This window comes from Xenopus laevis, chromosome 7S (genome assembly GCF_017654675.1).
Source record: "Xenopus laevis strain J_2021 chromosome 7S, Xenopus_laevis_v10.1, whole genome shotgun sequence".
In the NCBI taxonomy this organism is placed as follows: domain Eukaryota; kingdom Metazoa; phylum Chordata; class Amphibia; order Anura; family Pipidae; genus Xenopus; species Xenopus laevis.
In genome coordinates this window covers 66,688,779-66,710,550 of record NC_054384.1, presented here as the reverse complement: position 1 = coordinate 66,710,550, position 21,772 = coordinate 66,688,779, and the positions used below count along the sequence as shown (strand labels likewise).

The 21,772-nt window shown below is 38.8% G+C and overlaps 1 protein-coding gene across 3 annotated transcripts in view; it reads left to right on the top strand.

The window, feature by feature from the left end:
* usp2.S (ubiquitin specific peptidase 2 S homeolog) overlaps nt 1–9,661 on the top strand; it is a 43,888-nt gene extending 34,227 nt beyond the window's left edge. For all 3 annotated transcript variants that reach the window (XM_041571329.1, XM_018227781.2, XM_018227782.2), the window contains 8 exons: nt 1,279–1,389; nt 3,166–3,230; nt 4,440–4,543; nt 5,603–5,683; nt 7,028–7,106; nt 7,517–7,624; nt 8,028–8,148; nt 8,426–9,661. In XM_041571329.1, coding sequence (XP_041427263.1) covers nt 1,279–1,389; nt 3,166–3,230; nt 4,440–4,543; nt 5,603–5,683; nt 7,028–7,106; nt 7,517–7,624; nt 8,028–8,148; nt 8,426–8,513 — 757 coding nt within the window. In that variant the 3' untranslated portion in view covers nt 8,514–9,661. The remainder of the gene's footprint in view (nt 1–1,278; nt 1,390–3,165; nt 3,231–4,439; nt 4,544–5,602; nt 5,684–7,027; nt 7,107–7,516; nt 7,625–8,027; nt 8,149–8,425) is intronic.
* Nucleotides 9,662–21,772: the final 12,111 nt, after the last annotated feature.

Genomic DNA, 21,772 nt, shown 5'->3' with positions numbered 1-21,772 from the left:
CTGGAGTATGTAGTACAATGTTATCTATAGTATAATAATGAGCTCAAAGGAGTTCAAAGCGGGCAGCTCTTTAGGAATACATAAGAGGACATTTTGGACAAACAACCAGGGAAACAAAGGACAAAAGCTATGCAAATAGTTCTTCACTGTGAGGAGACTATGAAATCTTCTACCTGGTTATGTGATGGCCCTAATACCTGCTCAGATGTCTTATTAGATAGTGATCCCCAACCAGTTGCTCATGAGCAACATGTTGCTCTCCAACCCCTTGGATGTTGCTCCCAGTGGCCTCAAGGCAGGAGCTTATTTTTGAAATCCTGACTTGGAGGCAAGTTTTAATTGCATAAAAACCAGTTATACTGTCAAACAGAGTCTCAATCTAGGTTTACAATCCACATAGGGGCTACCAAATGGGCAATCATAGCACTTATTTGGCACCCCAAGAACATTTTACATACTAGTGTTGCTCCCCAACTCCTTTTACTTCTGAATGTTGCTCACGGGTTCAAAAGGTTGGGGATCCCTGGGACATTCGAGGGCTACAGTTAGTTTTATGTATTGTATACATAATTACATATATAGAGGCTATATATTATATATATAATATATATATATATATATATATATATATATATAAATACATTGATAATGAATTTGTAATCAGATTGATTTATACATATGATTGATATGATCTATGAATTGATGCAGATTAATTTATTATATATGGATTGTTATAACCTATGAATTGTCCCTCCATTTACAAGAATTGGTGGTTGGTGCTCAATTGAGAAGATTTTTTTAATTACATTTATTACCTATTTCTATCTAGTCTCATGCACCATCAGTCACTTCTGACAAAGTAGACCATTTTTTCAGATTGCAATAGAGTGCACAGCTAACTTTTATATATATATCTATACATAAAAGTATATGTGTATAGGAATAGAGATTGGCTCACGGGAGCCCCAGTTGGGCCTTTTGACTTGAAGCCTTAGATACTGTTTTATTGTAAATTAGAACCCAACTGTATGGTTGTTGGACTAGCTTTATAATTTGCCATATTGCAAATGGTGCTTTTGCAATGAAAAAACTACAACCAATATTTTGCATTTCATATTTCATGGCTTCCTGAGTAAAATTATTTTATTTCTACTTTGTGCTAGCCTACTTTTATATTTCTATATATTATTCTTTCAAGAAGAATGGTTAGCATTAGGAAGCTGAAATGTGTTTGAAACCCGTGAATACAGTTTGTTTTTTGTCTGTCCATTTACATAGCCAGCAAGATGCTCAGGAGTTTCTACGATTTCTCTTGGATGGTTTACACAATGAAGTAAACAGGGTGACAGTCAAACCCAGACCTTCTAGCCAGGATTTGGACCATATGCCGTGAGTATTGGTTATATGTAATCAAGAGAGTACTTTCTGTCCTTTTCCTAAGATATCTGAATGGCCACTACACAATAATTACATTTAGATATTTGACAAGTTAACTGCAGACATGTATGGGTAGATTGAACTGATTCAATATATATATCTGCGGGGTTGGAACATATTTTCTGGCCAGAATTCAGATTTACCCCACTTTCATTTTGGCTGATAATTGATTGTGCAGCCACAGGTTAATTGAACCAATCTATTGGGAGGGGGGAGAGGTGCACAAACATATAGTAATATATGTTTTAAGCCGCAATCGCTGGGGAAACTTTTGCGCTGGCGTCTATGGGGAATCGCGAAAAATCGCCAGCGTAAAAACACACGCGGCGATCTTTTTTCTATTGTCGCTCGAAATCGCCTAGCGAGGCAATTTCGAGCGACAGTAGAGAAAAGATCGCCGCGTGTGTTTTTACGCTGGCGATTTTTCGCGATTCCCCATAGACGCCAGCGCAAAAGTTTCCCCAGCGATTGCGGCTTAAAAGTCGCGGCGAAAAGTCGCCGCGAGTCAAATCGCGGCGCTATCGCCTAGTGTGGCCTTAGCCTAAAAAGGCCTACTGTGAGATATAAAATCTTTTCTCAGTTTGACCTTGTCAGCATAAATCTCTGTTGTGTAGAGAACGTCCTTGGGAAATCATTTACACAACAGAGCTAAAACCTGGAGTCCTTCCAGGCACAAGGTTTCATCACTGCCCTACCATAATAATTAAGTGGATCATTCTTCATTATGCAACTGTATTTTCATGTTATTACAATCTATAATCCCATGTATTATATGGCACTTCTTGTTGCTAAAACAAACATACCCATATGCTTCACAATGTCAAACAAACCAAAAACATTACAGCCCTCCTTTGCTCATATTTACAAGCATATTTTGGTTTCTTTCCTTATAGTTTTACCATTGACCTTAACATTCAGATTAGAAGAAAGGAATTTACATCTTCAACATAACATGGAGTTTTGGCCACAAAAGGGGTACAATCATGTTATGTCCAGGTGAAGACAGGAGTGCCATACACAGTGACAGGTTCAATTTGATGAGAAATCTCATTAAAATAAATTCCATAGTTCCCCATAGATCTCTATTAAATTTACAGATAACTCAAGATAGGGTTTCCCATTAAATTGAATTTGACCCATAGTAAAATGTTTGCTACTGATATGGCCCTCTAGACCAAGCCCAGATTCTATGAGAAAGACATATATTCTAATTTAGTTCTAGATTTTCCCTTTGACTTCAGTGGAGTTTTCATGTGATAAACCATTAAATAAAAGTTTTCTCATCAAACTGATTATGGCCTTATAGTACCAATATGGGATCCGTTATCCGGAAACCTGTTATCCAGAAAGCTCTGGATCACAGAAAGGCCGTCTCCCATAGACTCAGTTTTATCCAAATAAACCACATTTTTAAAAATGATTTCCTTTTTCTCTGTAATAATAAAACAGTACCTTGTACTTGATCCAAACTAAGATATATTTAATCCTTATTGGAAGCAAAACCCGCCCATTGAATCTATTTAACCTTTACATGATTTTCTAGATCCAAATTATGGAAAGACCCATTATCTAGAAAACCCCAGGTCCCGACATAACAGGTCCCATACCTGTACTATGAAAATGATTAGAATTTAAATAATTAGTTAAATAATAAGATTTCAGTTTTGATTTTGACAAGGGGAATTTTCACTATATACATTTTAATCTTCCTTTACCTTCTTCTTTCAGTGACTCAGAGAAAGGCAAACAGATGTGGAAGCGATATCTGGAGAGGGAAGACAGCAGAATTGTAGGTTAGTTGTACTTAATAATACTTACACTCTACTGCTTCAGTGGGCTTACACTGCTAATCACTATTTTAAATTATATTAAAATTTATTACAGGTATGGGCTCCTTTATCCAAAAAAATATTATCCAGAAAGCTCATTATTACTGGAAGACCATCTCCCATAGACTCCATTTTAAGCAAATAATTCTAATTTTTTTTAAATAATAAAACATGGTAACTAAGCATTAATCCATATTGGTGGCAAAACCATTTTATTGGGTTAATTTAATGTACATTATCTGTAAAACCCCAGGCATTCTAGATAACAGATCCCATACCTGTAGTAAAATACTGAGTAACAAGGAAACAAATGATATGATTAATCGGACCTACAAACACAAAAGGCATCTTTCACATATGCTTACTGTCTTTGGGATCGAACCCAAAAGTAGAAGAAGATTTGTATATTATTATTTCTCATGTAAATAGGTGTACAGCAGAATGAATGTATGATACATTTATGTTTTTAGATAGTAATCTGTGTTTATCAACTAGTAGCGTTAGCTAAAATGCATAAAAATAATGGTATTCTCTATGACTGGAACATCTGCTGTGAAGTCACTCTCATTTCTAAGGAAGGACTAAGGATTTTTAAACTCTAATGTCTGTGAAGCCACAGCAAACAATAAACTTTTTAGTGCAGTCCTGTTGAAAACCTACAAATAGCAAAATGGCTATAAAGGATGCTATAAAGGAGAGTCTATTTTTGGATCTCATCCATACATATAGCTCCCATTGTTTTAGATTCAGTTACAAGACCAATACAAGGTCCAATGCCACCAAGTAGAATCCCCAGCCTTACACCAATGTACAACAAAAAGAAACATGCCAAAATAATCCTTCAGGGACTTTCAGGATGGACAGATACTGCGCGAGTAAAGATGAACAGGAATATCTGGGGTATTAAAGCATGCGTATATACCATTTGTCTCATTTGTTCACCATTAAAGAATTTGCACACCTGACTGGTTAAGTCTGCCATACTTATCAGAAGGTAAAAATAAAGCTCACAATAGTTTGCAGGTGTCCAATATTACAGCTTTCTTTTCACTTGCATAGGATTTTAAGGACATGTTTATATAAATAAAATGGTTTCTTGTATGCCTTCTCTGAACCAGCAAATCGCATGTCTCCCAATGTCTTAACTCTATAAATATTTTCTCCCAATTACAGAACTGTTTGTTGGCCAGCTGAAGAGTTCCCTCACCTGCACAGAATGCGGATACTGTTCCACTGTGTTTGACCCATTTTGGGACCTCTCACTTCCAATAGCTAAGGTTAGTTCCTCTCATCACTGCCAATTTCATATAGAAAAGGCTTTTTACACCCATGTAGGAAATCCCTTTTTTTGCAACTAGAACTCATTTCACTTTGCATTTAAACCTTGATCATAGCTTGCAAAAACCATTGCATTGGAATAGAGTCTCATAACTGTGGGATTGCCCTTTATTACTACTAGACTGGTTGTGATAAATACTATGCTGCTTATGCTAGTGCAAAAAAAGAAATGCTCCAAAGATGAGTCAAGTTCTAGGCTAAGAAAAATGTTAAGTCTGGAAATTTTCAAAACCAACCAAGGAACCTGTATATCTCTGCTGGTAGACCTGGCTGTGGCCTGTAATTGCCTCACATGGCCCAAGACTTTGCAAAAGTGATACTTTTGATACAATTACTAAACACATAGGGGCCAATTCATTAACATCAAGTGAAGGGTTCGAAGTAAAAAAACTTCAAATTTCAAAGTGTTTTTTGGGCTACTTCGACCATTGAATGGGCTACTTCGACCTTCGACTACGACTTTGACTTCGAATCGAAGGATTCAAACTAAAAATCGTTCGATTATTCGACCATTCGATAGTCGAAGTACTGTCTCTTTAAGAAAAAACTTCGACCCCCTAATTCACCACCTAAAAGCTACCGAACCCAATGTTAGCCTATGGGGAAGGTCCCCATAGGCTTGGCTACGTTTTTTTGGTCGAAGGATAATCCTTCGATCGTTGGATTAAAATCCTTCAAATCGTTTGATTCGAAGGATTTAATCGTTCGATCAAACGATTATTCCTTCGATCATTCGATCGAACTATTTGCGCAAAATCCTTCGACTTCGATATTCAAAGTCGAAGGATTTTAATTCCCAGTCGAATATCGAGGGTTAATTAACCCTCGATATTCGACCCTTGATGCATCGGCCCCATAGTATCTGAGGCTTATAGAATAACATATTATACATTTCTTTGGAAAAGAAAATGTCCAGAAAATATTCTTCTACACAGCAGAACCATTTCTATTTAACATCTGAGTAATTTGTATAAATTTCTTTTTTTCCTTTTCAACAGAAGAGTGCCTCTGAAGTATCCCTCGTAGACTGTATGCGACTTTTTACTAAGGAAGATGTTTTAGATGGTGACGAAAAACCAGTGAGTTTGCACTTTCTCTCACTTTCTACTGAATAGCCAAGTTGTCTCTCTAGGCTGGTAAGAGGGTCATTTCATGAACCAGTCACTAATTGGCAGTGAGGTTAAACACAATACCTGTCATGTAGATAAAGGGGGTTATTTACTAAAACCCAATCTTTTCTGCGTGGGGTTTCAAAGGGGAAACACAAATATTTGTGAGGGGAAAAAATAACTCAAATTTTCAAGATTTATTATACCCCCGGAGTTGCTAAAAGTCCAAAACCAAAAATACTCCATCTTAAAGGAGAAGGAAACCACCTGGGCGCAAAAACCCTCCCATGTGTTGCTTCCCCTCCGTCCTCCCTCCTGGCCTACCTGTCCTGCTGGGCAAATGCCCCTAACTTGTTACTTACCCTCTGCGCAGGTCCAGTCCACGGAGTTCACAGACGCCATCTTCTCCCAAGCGATCTTCTTCCTGCTTTGACCAGCGTTTTTGGCGCATGCGCAGTAGGAGCATTTCGTCGGTACGGATCTACTGCGCATGCGCCAAAAGTCACAAAGTTTTCCGATTTCACTTCGTGGCTTTTGGCGCATGCGCAGTAGATCCGTACCAGCGAAATGCTCCTACTGCGCATGCGCCAAAAACGCCTGTCAAAGCAGGAAGAAGATCGATTGGGAGAAGATGGCATCTGTGAACTCCGTGGACTGGACCTGCGCAGAAGGGTAAGTAACAAGTTAGGGGCATTTGCCCAGCGGGACAGGTAGGCCATGGGGGAGGAGGGAGGGGAAGCAACACAGGGGAGGGGGGAGGGTTTTTGCGCCCAGGGGGTTTCCTTCTCCTTTCAACCTGTCGAGGTCATGTAGAAGTCAATGGCAGATATGGTTGTGGTTTTTGGGGCGATAATCTGAAAAATTCTGAGTTTTCAGGTGTCAACTCTGAATAAGTTGTATGATTCAAATTTTTCATGATTTCCCACATGAAATTTTTCGAGTTATTTTATTGATAAATAAGGTAAAATTGTGGAGTTTGGTTGAATTTGTTTTAATAAAATCATGAGAACATTTAGAGTTTTAGGAAATAACCCCCTAGATATTCAGTGCTGATCTAAGGAGATTAAAGTCTTGCCTTTTTAAATACACCTTTTTCTTGTTTTAATGTTCTGTAACAGTAAAACGGAAGTTCTGTAGTTCTTTTTATTATATTCCTATAGCATCCAGGTCCTTAATTTGTCCTAAGTAGAGTAGACACTGCTGGTTTTTATATAAATGTATACATATATGTACCTGAATATAGATATTGTAGAGTCTTCACTTTCACAGCAGTCACCTTTTACTAATCTCTAAATATAAATCTCTTCCTTTCAGACATGCTGCAGATGTAAAGCTCGCAGAAGGTGCACAAAGAAATTCACCATCCAAAAATTTCCCAAAATTCTTGTGCTTCGTATCCTTCCAACTTTGTGTTTATGCTGAATTCACATGATTGCACTCACACATTTCCCAACTTTCAACTAAGTGACATGCCCAGTGTTCGAATTACAGATGCTTTTAGTTCCTTATCCACTATTCTCAAGTTTTTGATTTGGTGTTTACTATTCTCTATTCCCTTTGTAAAAATTTTCAGTTTCGCTTCTTCCTCTGGAACTCATACCTTTAAATTGCATTGCTTATACAGCACTGCCAGTTGTTCTGATTGGTTTCTTGGCATAAGGATTTAGGAGAACCCTCTTGCAGATATTTTAGATGTACACTTTAAAAGATAATACGTCCTTTTTATTCTAGGTCTACATTATTGATCGTTTGTTAGTTTTCTTAATCCAAGTCCCCAAAACTCCTTGACTCACTTTAATTTAGATCTTAAGCGATTTTCTGAAGGACGCATCAGAAGTGGCAAACTCTCCACATTTGTGAGTTTCCCTCTTAAAGACCTGGACCTGCGGGAATTCTCTTCAGAATCAAACCGTAAGTTAGATACTGATATTGATATGTTTTTATCTAAGCACAGGAGCAATATTTGGGTATGCACCTCCACCATTTCCCAATATAGGTGCCCTGTAATGTCCCCAGTATAGTACCTAAAATCCACAATACCTTAAATACAGTATCTCTATACTCTATATAGGCTCATGTTTCAACATATGCTTTGCAAAACTGGTAATAATAACAAATCACTAACAATAAAAAATAATATGAACTAACTGACCATTAACTGCTGCTGCCAAGATTTACAACAAGGTCTATGCTTGTTTCACATCTTCATAAACTCATGTACTAAAAAATATAAAGCACAGCTATGCCTATTTTACTGATAGCTTTGAACTATGGAGACTGCTAAGTGGTTACATTGCTCTGACTTGTCTTACAGCTCATGCATCGTATAATCTCTATGCTGTATCCAATCACTCTGGAACCACTATGGGAGGACATTACACAGCCTACTGCAAAAACCCAAGTAACGGAGAGTGGTATACATTTAACGATTCTAGGTAAAGAGTGGCCACATTTCTTATGTCTTTCTGTCAACCCACAACATACACCTGACACCTCTCCTCCTTATTTTCTCTTCTCTTACTCTTCTGTTGTTCCTCTAAACAATGTTCAGTGCATACAGATGATTACTTTGTTTTTGTGTTGGTTTGATTACAAATATAAACTAGTCATAGTCTTGGCAGCTTTTCTTTACCCACCATGCCTTTTTATTTTATTATTCCATTTATTTAATCCACATGACAGTTCTAACCAACTTCTTTTACCCTCCTGCAGAGTCACTGCAATGTCTTCCAGTCAGGTCAGAAGTAGTGATGCTTATGTTTTGTTCTACGAGCTGTCTGGCCCCTCATCTAGAATGTAGAGTTGGAACTTAAGACTTTGCAAACCTGTAATGGGAATTCAAGACCCAAACTGCAATATCTGGAGAGGAACTAATTGGGATACTCCCTCTGCACTGAGCTACTTGACTATATTTTTATACTATATTTTAATTTCATAGTTTGAATATGGAATCAACAAAACCAGCATTTTATACAGAACCATCATCTGCCTTACCTCCCTAGCAAAAGGATGCTGGAAATGTGCTAAGTACTGGACCAGTGGAATAATACAGGCTGATCACCTTAAGTATCAGAATGCAGGAAGAATGTGTGTCTTTCAGACTAGATCATGGTGTAGATCTTTAATATAATGCACCATCTGATGGTGGCAAGTGGCAGCACGGCTCAGTGTTTTTAGTCATGCAGTGAAAGGAGCTGTAATAAAAATACTCGTTTACTCGTTTTACTTATTGTTGTGGAAATAGTGCAAATTGTAAAGTATCAACTACACCAACTGATATATAAAGCAGTTTAATAGTATCAAGAGTTACTCAGGATTTCATCTATAAAAATATTTAAGTGTAAGCCTCACTAAATGAAAAATCAATGTCATTTGGTAGAAAGTCTTACTTATTTGGGGGCCACTTTTTGGAAGAGCCGTGTAGTGTGGCTGTCATTGTACTTAATGTTATCTGTCTGAAGTGACGTGAATTTTCATGTTTGCTGCAATTTATCTCTAATTCTATGTTTGAACAAGCTTTGTAAATGAATAGGCAGATCTCATGTTGCAATTTTTGAGAGGATTGGTCTCTCATTTCAAAGGTGGTTGGATATTTAGGTCCCTGAGAAAAATGCACAGCATATGTTTGCTATTTTGAAGGGATACGATATTCAAAGTAATATTTATCTTAGGCCGCTATCTTATTCAGCAAAACTGTAGCCTTCAAAGTACTGTATTTAAGCTCTTAAGAGGCATGTTAATAGATTCTAGACTGAGCATTTATTTTGTATGCATGTTGTTGTCTGCTTGAGACAGACACTGATGTATTTAAAATGAACTAAAGCAGTATTAAAGGGGTGGTTCACCTTTAAGTTAACTTTTAGTATGTTATAGAATGGCTTATTCTAAGCAACTTTTCAATTGGTCTTCATTATTTATTTTTTATTATTTTTAAATGATTTGCCTTCTTCTTCTGACTCTTTCTAGCTTTCATATGTGGGTCACTGACCCCCTTTAAAAACAAATGCTCTGTAAGGCTACACATTTATTGTTATTGCTACTTTTTATTACTCTTCTTTCTATTCAGACCCTTCCCTATTCATATTCCAGTCTCTCCAGTAACGTAACTAGATAGGGGCGGCTGTGAGGCCGCCCTCCCCACCCCCCTCCACACCTGCGGGGGTGCAGGCACTGGTCCAATTGCACCCCTGCTCCCCCGGTAGTTACGCCACTTAGTCTCTCATTTAAATCAATTCATGGTTGCTAGGGTAATTTGGACCCTAGCGACCAGTTTGCTGACATTGCAAACTGGAGAGCTGCTGAATAAAAAGCTAAATAACTCAAAAAACCCACAAATAATAAAACATGAAAACCAATTGCAAATTGTCTTAGAATATCACTCTCTATATCATATTTAAAGTTAACTCAAAGGTGAACAACCCCTTCAAATACAGAGCATCCACATGTAAAGATGACATAAACATGGACAAACACTATTATGCTCAGACAAGTCTTGTACCCACCCAAACATTATTTCAAGTAACATAAGTAACATCAAGTCAGTATGACATGAGTGGATTTGATGTATTGCCTGATTAGCCTGGGTTTGTTTTCTTTACATTGTGTATGCTAATTGGCTTTTGTTCATAGGAAATCATTTCATTAGGTGTTAATATCAAATGATATTGACTTCTGAGGTGACACCATCAAACATAAAACGTTTTTAAAATGTACATTAGAAAGAATTAAATGTACAATCATGTGGGTGCAATGTTGGTGTGTATGTAATGTTTGCTCCCTTATTTTGCACGCAGGGCCGCCATCAGGGGGGCCAGTTGTAGGGGGCCCCGAGGGTAAGGGGGGCCCGAACACGCCACACTTACTTGATTAGCCGGGCCTCCCATCCACAGCCAGGGGGCCCAGGAAATTTTGTCGTATGGGGCCCTGTGATTTCTGATGGTGGTCCTGTTTGCACGTACACCTTTTAACTTTTCTTCCTCATAATTAAATCAATTGGCAGTGTTTGTATGGTGTTATTCATGGTGTATAGTGTGCGCTCATGTATGCCACACAAACTTTGTGGCCTGGCGCACACAGCAAATGGTGGTGCGCACAGAAAATTTTATATTAATTCTGAATTGAACACACAGTTTTTAAAAACTGCACACACAAGTATAAACATTATAAAAACATTTTTTTGGCAGGTAGCCCAAGAGGAATTTGAGGGAACATTGCATATTCTCTAAAAATGGTATATAGTGTACATAATTAGTTCCTGATAAATAAAGCAGAGCCATTAGCCTATAAGCTCTGCTTGGGCAGGAACTGATAGGAACAGGCAATGTGATTAGTTCATTAATATTAGTCCTATAAATGAACCCTGCATAGCAATCTTTATTATCCAATCACACATTAGCTTACACAACAGTTTGTGTATTGAAAGCTAATAGTGTCTGATTTGTTGTTTAGGGTAACTGCCCTGAAAAATATGTACACCAGGGTGTAATAAAATGTGCAAAGTTTGCTATTGGTCATGTTACCAATCAGCAGGTAGCACTCACCATAGCTATGGGTGCATTTTTATTACATTAACCTGCCCAAGTTACTATGTACCATCAATTGTAATTTATTTTTGCAACTGTGCACACTACCTATCATGTTTTATTTGTATGTGTCTTCTCTTATAATCTTTATCCAGTTAAGTGGGCTTAGATTGTATGTGTGTGTCCAATGCAGAGTAGTGTGCATGTAATGAAAATATGGGTCAGTTATAGAGCTGTTAACTGTCTGTGCCATTAACTGCACTGTGTTCAAGGGGGAGAGTTTGTCTACTTGCTGCTGGGGAAAGTGACTGGCTATTACTCATAATATGCTTATTCTGAACGTTGTTATTTGTGCCTGATAAATATAGCACTGTTTAGTATACACAGTATATATGGTGTGGCAGCGTGTTTGACTGATCATTTCATGTGAATAGTCTGATGGCCTATCAGGAACTTAATTTGGGGTCAATGCCATACTGTCTGTACAGTGAATATTTATAATACTACACACAGGTAAATTTCAGGAGGCACTGAGGTGGTGCTTACCATGTAAGTGTACAATTTGTAAAAAAAAAAGCTAGTGTGTTCTATGCAAATGTACATAAACTAATTATACTCATTATTGCAGCTAAATTTGGCTCCTGTGTTCTGTTCAATACACTCTACATCAGAAATTGGCGCTGTCCCTGATCTACACATTGCAACTGCCTTTTTTTCACTTTGTGCCGTGCTTTCCTTTAATTGCTACAGATCTCTGTGCTCTGTTTCAGCACACTCTTGCACCCCTTAGTACTCTTGCTCTTCTTACCACATTTTAATTACCAAACAAAAACTATTGGGACAGGGGCATGGGACAGAAATAAATTGTTTAAACCCATTTTGTGAATGCCAACACTTGGGTTCTTTCTTTCATGTCCTGAAAATGAAAAATTCTGTGTCAGTTGGGCTTTCACCATTTGCCCCCAAAACTTGTGGTATTGCCAGTTCCATCAAAATGTTGATTTAAAATGTTACTCATTTGTTTTTTACTAGGACCCTGCATATATAGTGTGGAAATGTTTTTGGTGCTACCAAGCTGATCTCAGTCTGGAGGGCAAATTGGTGCAGGGCAACAAAATACATTTTGATTACTTTAAAACAATTTCATTTGTTGGTATTACTGTTCCTTTAAGAACAGTGAAAACAAAGGGGGAGCTGGGAATCTAATCATCTACTGTGCAAGGACTGGACATGGAGTAGCTTCAATTTTCCCTTTCAACTTCTATTATGCTCAGACAACACCCACATAATGCCTTATTGCATGGAAGGAAATTCAGAGGTATAGTGCAAAACCAGCTTGGGGCTGCAGGATGAACCCTGGAAGTAGCTGAAGTTCAGGGTTTGGTTAGGATCTAGTGCTCACTGAGAGTAATGAGTAAAGGCACATCACCCGTCCCACCACTTAACAATAGGAGATCAGTTAGCTTCTCTAGCATACTGCTCAACAAAAAGAACTTGGTATACCCCAAGCACATCATATAGGGAGAGACAGTAGGTTGAAGCACCACAAACACATAATAAACAGTGAATGGCTGTGGGTCTGACAGTCCAGGCACAGTATACACAATATACAGTATACATCCATTTTTTCAGCCCCCCCCCCCCATTCTGCTGTCCCATGTACCCTCCTATGTATCCTTTAGCTCTCTTATTAGTTTCTCATCTGCAGGTTCCGCCACTGTATTCTTTATTTTTAATTGGTCTTTCTCTTTTTATACTGCTTTCCACCATCACCTATACATTCTATTTTTTACCACATTTTCTTTTGTTTCTTCTCATTTACCCAATTCATCTTCTCTTCTATCACTTCACAGGTCCCTTTGTGTTTGTTACTATTAACCTTGCATTTTGGTTCCCCCTCCATATTTCTGTGCTCTGACTTCATGTTCCCCTAAGTTGATAAGCATGCTCTAGACAAATACAAGAGGTCCTCTGCACTCAACATAGCTTCTAGAATAGCCCAATGCACACCGTAGTAAAGTGTAGCACACCATGGTATAAGACATGGTGTCCAGAATGCTCGGAACCTAGGGTTTTCTGTCATTTGTATCACCATGCAATAATTTACCAATTACCGGTACCGATTCACCAAGGGTCGAATATCGAGGGTTAATTAACCCTCGATATTCGACTGGGAATTAAAATCCTTCGACTTCGAATATCGAAGGATTTTAGCGCAAATAGTGCGATCGATTTGAAGGATTTTAATCCAACGATCGAAGGATTATCCTTCGACCAAAAAAACTTAGGAAAGCCTATGGGGACCTTCCCCATAGGCTAACATTGAGTTCGGTAGCTTTTAGATGGCGAACTAGGGGTCGCAGGTTTTTCTTAAAGAGACAGTACTTCGACTATCGAATGGACGAATAGTCAAACGATTTTTAGTTTGAATCCTTCGATTCGAAGTCGTAGTCATAGTCGAAGGTCGAAGTAGCCCATTCGATGGTCGAAGTGGCCCAAAAAACACTTCAAACACTTCGAATCCTTCACTCGAAGTTAGTGAATCGGCCCCTTAGTGGCATATAGACAGCACGTAACACGTGAAGCCTGTGTGTATGATTTCTGAGGGAGCGGGGAATGGTTTTTCATCATTCAATTGTTACTTGCTCTTTAATATCCTAATTACTAATTAAACTGATGCTTCAGATTGTCAACTTTCCAGCATTGTTCCTCACTGATACTATATGAAGTTGACACTTGTTAAAATGTACTAAACATTGAAATGCCACAATTAGATAGCTGGAGGCAAGGGAATAAAGTTGTCGATAACAACAGTTGCTACTTATTTTGTGCACATCCTGAAATTATCTCTGTGATTTTCTGGGGGGGGGGGAATGGCTCAGATGAGCAATGAATGGAAATTCACAATTGTTGCAGTTATTCAGTGTTTCCAATCCAATTGGCAATCAAAATTCAAAGTCTGTTTGTTGCTATGCAAAACTGTACTGGTGCAAAGCTGCCCTAATATTTGTTCCAAAAATGATCCACTAACTGAAAGGGTTTTAATGACCACTTTACCTTAAAGGAGAACTAAAACATTAAGAAGTAGGCTAGAAATGCTGCATATTATGTTTTCGGGTTCTGTACCATCCTAAGAAGACCAACGCCTTTAGCAGGGAAGATCTGTGCTTCCAAAGATGCTCCAGTAGCTCCCCATCTTTTTATGCTGATTCACTGCACATGCTCTGTGCTGCTTTCAATACCTAAGCTCAACCATGGCCCACTCACAATATAATATATATAATTAGTATCAGCTTAAATGTCAGGGAAATCTAATTTTCTGCCTAATGATTTGAGATGAAGTTTAGCTTTTCAACAGCTGTTCAAAGTACACTGAGGATGTACATATCACAGACACTCCTAACAAAATCCAATATGGCAAACTGCTGTGATAACTTTGAAGGCCTGGATCATTACTATTACAGAGATTCTGAACCTTTAGGCTGGTACAATAAGTTCAGTATAAAAAATATGACATTTCTGGAAGGTCACGTGGGGCGGGATCGAAGATGGCTGCGCATTGAGATCGCTCCTCAGCCACAAGTTCCGGATCCCAATTTTACTCACATTTTGGACAAGACTAACCTGAGATTTTTAGCTCAACGGTAGTTGGAGCCCAGCACATTTGATTAATGGCCAGCAAAAGGCAACCGAGGGATCACAAAGGGGCACCGCCTAAGGTACAGAAACCAGCGCGTACGGTTGAGGCTTATTTAACTACGCCACAAACTACGAGACGTGCTCCGAGGCTGTCAGAGGACGATTCCTGGTCAGGCCCTGAATCCCAGCTAGCTCCATCTCAACGACAGTTGACGTCGTCGGAAGAAACGGAAATCTTTGACAAATTTAAGGTACTTTTGCAACAGGAATTATCTAAAACTGCAGATAACATAACTGAAAAGATATCTTCTCAAATTCATGATCTCGGCCAACGGACTGATATTTTGGAACATAAAATAGATGATGTTGTAACGGTTCTGGACGCTCATGAACAGGATATTGTTCTTCTACAGTCCCAACTGAAAGAGGCCATGGATAAAATTGAAGATGCGGATAACAGATCTCGGAGGAATAATAAATGTATCCGGGGAATACCGGAATCGGTGGTCAATATACAACAAGTTGTTCATGTAATATTTACAACTTTACTACCAGATCTGTCTACTGAGCGATTGGAATGTGATAGGATTCATCGGGCTCTTCGGCCAAAGGCTAAGGAGGGTCCAGCTAGAGATATTATTCTCCGCTTGCACTATCACCAGACTCAGGTGAAAATATTACAAGCTGCCAGAACAGCGCAACAGTTACAATATGAGGGGCATTCTTTCCAGATATTTGCGGATATATCTCCGACTACTTTACAAAAACGTTTTCCCCTATTGTTACGGCGCTGCAACACAATAAAATACGCTACAGATGGCTTTTTCCATTTCGCTTGTTTTTCCTGTATAACAATAAAAGTTATACTTTCTCTGATCTGGATCAAGGCATTGAGGAACTTTGTCGGCTTGGTTTAATGGAACCCCTGATTAGGAATTCACAATCAGGTCCGGAATCCAGTCAACGACCCCCGCAACTTCCGATTTCGCCAATATGGCAGAGAGTCCGAGAAAGTAACAAGAAGGCTTTGGCTGATAGCCCTAGACATTCTTCGCTGACTTAATTGTGATGAAGGAAGTCATGGTCATTTAAACAAGAGGTTTTTCCATGGACTACCTTATGGGCCTATATGTGGATTGCAGGTTCCCCCTTCCCCCCCCCCTTTTTTTTTTTTTTTCTTCTTTTCTCTCTATATGCTACAGCTCGTTTGAGTGTTGAAGATGTATAATTCAGTTACAGAAACATCTGAGTACTTATGCATATAATGCTGTTTTTTTATTTTAATTTTTTACATTTTTTTTTTTTTTTGTAATCCTGCATTTTGGGTTAGTTAATATTATGGTACAAGGGTAAGACCTGTGGAGTTAACGTGACCTCCCATGAAGAAGTCTACTGAGGCCAATCGCAGGCCTCTTGGCCTCAGACTGGGCTTCTTAATATTGTTGTTGTTGATGGTTTGGTTTATGTTTCATATTGCTGAATGTCTCCTTTTTCTATATTTTTTCATGACCAGATGGTATTTCCGTGTTCTACTGATACTATTAAGCAGGTTAAAAGGGATTTTAAATGTATCACGAGTATGTTGGCTAGGACCTAGACTTAAAGTACAATGGAGCTGATTGTCCTTTCCCACAATGTTCAAGGGCTTAATTCCCCACTTAAGAGGAAAAAGGCATTTACATATTACAATTCCCGTAAAGTTGATATCCTCTGTTTACAGGAAACTCATTTTTCTAAGACTTCTTTCCCGAAATTTATTCATAAGAAGTATCCAACGGTATGTTTATCTTCGGCAGATAATAAAACCAAAGGGGTGGCGATTTGTTTTAGAGCAGGCTTGCCAATACAAGTACTCGACACCTACTCTGATACTGAGGGTCGGTACCTATTAATGAATGTTTTGGTTGAGGGGTCCAAATTAACGTTACTTTCTTATTATGCACCGAACACAAACCAGCATCTATTCTTTGAACAATTAGTAGAGATGCTATTAGATAAAGGGCACGGCAAATTTGTGATATGTGGTGATTCTAATGTAGCCATAGATAGCTATTGGGATAAGCAAACTTCCCCAACCCATCTTACCAACACACCCTTACTTAGTAAAAAAATAGCTAATAAGGTTAAATTGTGTATGTCCAAGGCTGGTCTGATAGATACATGGAGAGAGGACCATTTAGGAATTAGAGGTTTTACCCATTATTCTCACCCACATCAGGTATACACGAGGATAGATCATATGTGGATATCTGCTCGTCGTACTAAAATTCAGGTATCCCCGTGGTCTGATCATGACCCAGTAGAGTTAATCTTCTTAAAATGGTCTGGGACGAAATCTAAATTTAGATGGCGTTTAAACGAGTCATTGCTCACTGTTCCAGACGTGGTAGAGGAGGTAGAATCTAACATAAAAAATTATTTTGCTTATAATTTGGGTTCGGTTCCATCAAAATCATTGGTTTGGGAAGCACATAAGTCAGTTATTAGGGGTACTTTAATTAAAATAGGTGCAGCCAGGAAAAAGATTAGAGAAGCAGAGGTACATCGTTTGACTCAGTCCCTCCAGCTACTCACATTGGATCAGGCAGCCAACCCACAATTAGATTTCAGAGCACGTATTCAGACTACTAGGTTGGAGCAAGATTCACTTTTGACCCTACAAGCTGAGAAATCCCTTAAGTGGACACAACAACGCTATTATACTCAAGCGAATAAGCCTACTAAACTATTAGCCACCCGTCTTAGAAATAAGTTAGGTTTTACCCCTATAACCTCGATAAAATTACCTTCGGGACAAATATCAGGTGTTTTAGATACTATAGTTAGAGAATTTGCTTCCTATTATAAGAATTTATATGCGGAGCCCTTTCACCCTTCAGAGTCCTTGATAAATAATTTTTTTACTAATTTAAACCTTCCGGGCCTTACTGAAGAACAAAAGCAACGGTTAGAGGCTGATATAATACCTGATGAGGTTAAAATAGCAATTAAGACTTTGAAAATGTCTAAAGCCCCAGGCCCGGATGGATTATCTGCCCTGTATTATAAAGATTTTTCTATAGTATTGATCCCTCATCTGGTAGATATGTTTAATAACTTATTGAAGGGGGATCAATTTACTAAAGAATCGCTGGCTGCTAACATTTCTCCAATCCCTAAACCGGATGTAGACAATTCAGAGTGCAAACACTTTAGACCTATCTCAGTTCTAAATTTAGATGTCAAAATATTGGCTAAAATCCTAGCTAGTAGGCTGGCTGTTCTGTTACCATCTATGATCCATAGGGATCAGGTAGGGTTCATCAATGGTAGGCAGTCGTCAGTAGGGATGTCGCGGACTGTTCGCCGGCGAACATAGACCGTTCGCGTCCGCCGAATGTTCGCGAACGTAACGCAACGTTCGCCAATTTGGGTTCGCCTTAGCTGGCGCTTTTTTTTGCCATTTCTCCCCCAGACCAGCAGATACATGGCAGCCAATCAGGAAGCTCTCCCTCCTGGACCACCCCCACACCCCCTGGACCACTCCCCTTCCATATATAAACTGAAGCCCTGCAGCGTTTTTTCATTCTGCCTGTGTGTGCTTGGAAGAGCTAGTGTAGGGAGAGAGCTGTTAGTGATTTGAGGGACAGTTGATAGTAACTTTGCTGGCTAGTAATCTACTTGATACTGCTCTGTATTGTAGGGACAGAACTCTGCAGGGATTTGAGGGACATTTTAGGTTAGGTAGCTTTGCTGGCTAGTAATCTACCTTCTACTGCAGTGCTCTGTATGTAGCTGCTGTGGGCAGCTGTCTGTCCTGCTGCTGATCTCTCATCTGCATCTGTTCTTCAAACCACTGCCACCTAGCTGTGTGAGCTTTTTCACATTCTGTCTAAATATCAATAATAATACCGTCTCCAGAAACACCACCTGAGTGACGTAGTGTGATTTCTGCCCTTTACAGCACAAAATGCAGCGCTGTGTCAACAATGGATTTTTTAGAAACATATTTGCCCTTGATCCCCCTCTGGCATGCCACTGTCCAGGTCGTTGCACCATTTAAACAACTTTAAAATCATTTTTCTGGCCAGAAATGTCTTTTCTAGCTTTTAAAATTCGCCTTCCCATTGAAGTCTATGGGGTTCGCAACGTTCGCGAACCGTTCGCATTTTTTTCCGGACGTTCGCGGACATGTCCGCGAACATTTTTTCCGACGTTCGCTACATCCCTAGTCGTCAGACGCAACCAGGAGATTAATTTTACTTAATCTGATTGCCAGGAAACAACAACAGGCTATGATCCTTAAACTTGATTTTCAGAAAGCGTTTGATTCCATTCTTTGGCCCTATTTGTATAATATTCTAGGGAAATGGGGCTTTGGAACTAATTTTATCACATGGATTTCGGCGTTGTATACTAATCCTATAGCTAGAGTTAACGTGGGTTCTTGTTCCTCAGACCCCTTTCCAATCGCGAGGGGCACATGCCAAGGGTGTCCTATGTCGCCCCTATTGTTTGACTTGGCGCTTGAGCCACTCGCGATTTAAAAGTTCATAATAGTGAACATAAACTTTGTATGTTTGCCGATGATGTAACCCTATTTATAACAAGACCTGTGACTACTTTGCCAAATTTATATAATACGTTACTGCAATTTTCTCACATCTCGGGACTATCTATTAACCCCGCTAAGACAGCGGCATTTAATTTAGGCCTATATCCAGATACTGTTAAATTGTTGGCTTTAAACTTTCAGTTTCAATGGAAGGAAAATTCTCTTCCAATATTGGGAATCAATTTAACGAAAAATTATGACTCTCTATATCAGGTCAATTACCCTCCGCTGTACCGTAAACTGAGCAAACTGTTGGAAGATTGGGGAAAATATCATATTTCGTGGATAGGCCGTATCTGGGCCATAAAAATGAATATTCTCCCGAAGCTTTTATATTATTTTAGAGTATTGCCTATTCCAATTCTGCGCCAAGATCTAATGAAACTGGAAACTAAAATGTTCCAGTTTGTCTGGAATAAGGGTATCCCAAGGGTTAATAAGAATGTGCTGTACCGTTCTACACTGCAAGGAGGTTTAGGTTTTCCTAATTGTTGGAATTATTATAAGGCCGCACAATTGTCACAAATACCAGTACTGCATAATACGGAATTGCCCCCGATGTGGGTTGACTTAGAATATTTTTACACGTTTCCATATGTAACATCTTCCTGTCTTTGGATCCCTAGGGGGATGAGATCCAAACGATGTAGTGAATGTTTTGGTACTTCTCTTACAGTATGGGATGGGATAGCGTCCATATATCATCAGCGTTCGGATTACACTCCTGCTGCTCCAATTTTGGGTAACCCCTTATTCCCCCCAGGGATTTCTCACTTACAGTTTAAATGGTGGGCCAATAGGGGGTTTACTTCGGTTTCCTCTTTGTTGACCCCTAGAGGAGCGTACTCGTTAAACGCTTTGATCGAAAACTTTTCTTTACCTCAAACTGAATATTATCGAGCTCTCCAACTCACACATTTTGTTTCAAAGTGTTGGACCTCCACGACTTCGCAAGAGAAGATACCCTCCTTTTTTGAAAGGTGGTGTAGAAATGGGGCTTCCCCTAGGGGCGCAATTTCAATTCTGTATAGACTACTTAACACGCCTGATCATTTGATTGATCTATCTTATATAAAAACGTGGGAAACAGATTTGGGAAAAAACCTATCTGAAAACGACTGGTTAAGCATTTGGCAAAATTTGAAGAGTTGCTCAATAAACACGGTGGTTTTAGAATCAGGATACAAGGTGTTGTTTCGGTGGTACCTCACTCCAGCCAGGTTAGCCAAAATTTATCCAGGGGCGAAGGATAATTGCTTTAGGGGTTGTTCAGCTAAGGGGTTGATGGTTCATGTTTGGTGGTCCTGTCCCAAAGTAGTACGTTTCTGGATTCGTATCTTTCATTTAATTTTTTCAATTTTACGTATTAATTTAAGGAGGGATCCATTTGTGGCCCTATTGGGCGCTGTTCCTGATTCGGTTTCTAAGACCCAGAAGAAACTGATAAATCATATTTTTTCAGCTGCTCGTCAGGTTATAGCAAAATCCTGGAAGTCCCGATATATTAATTATAATTTGGTAAAGGTTAAGCTAGATTGGATATTTTGTAATGAAAAATTGACGAGTGTACTCAACGATCAACACCTCAACTTTTTAAAGGAATGGCAGCCTTGGTTGGAGTATCGATATCAGGGGGGCTTCCCACAACATCTTGTATTCTTGTAAAATGATGGTGTTCTTTATATGTATACATTTATTTCTTGGTATAACGATAATAGAACGCGGGTTGCAATGAGACATGACAGGAGACATTTACAGAAGTTGTTTGTTTTGTTTTATTTCCTTTTCTTTTTGTTTAATTATGTTTACTTTCCAGTGGTGCATAATATGATATCAATACCAGTGTTGCATTGTATTCCTTGCTATACTGTATAAGTGAAGATATATAATTGTGTATACGAAATGGATACCTAGTTTAAACTATGTAATTGTTTACAGATTGTAATGTATGGAATGCATGCAATGCACGATCTTGTCCTTTTTTTTTATTTTTGTTTTTTGAAAAGAAATAAAAATTATTGATCAAAAAAAAATATGACATTTCTAGCCAAATCAATTCGTAGAGTTTAGTTTTGAATTGTGCTTAGCACAGGAGAAAACACAACCTAGAATTGTTTTATTGTATCCCTTTGTATAGCAAATATAGAAAAAAAAGAGTTGTCCCTGCTGTGCCAAATTCAATTTACAGCTCTGTTGATAACCATGATATCCAGTGATCTCAGGCCACATCCCCTAACTTATAAGGCCATGTCCCCGGTTGCCTTCTTGACTGAACACATGAGCAACATCTATTGCAAACTGGAA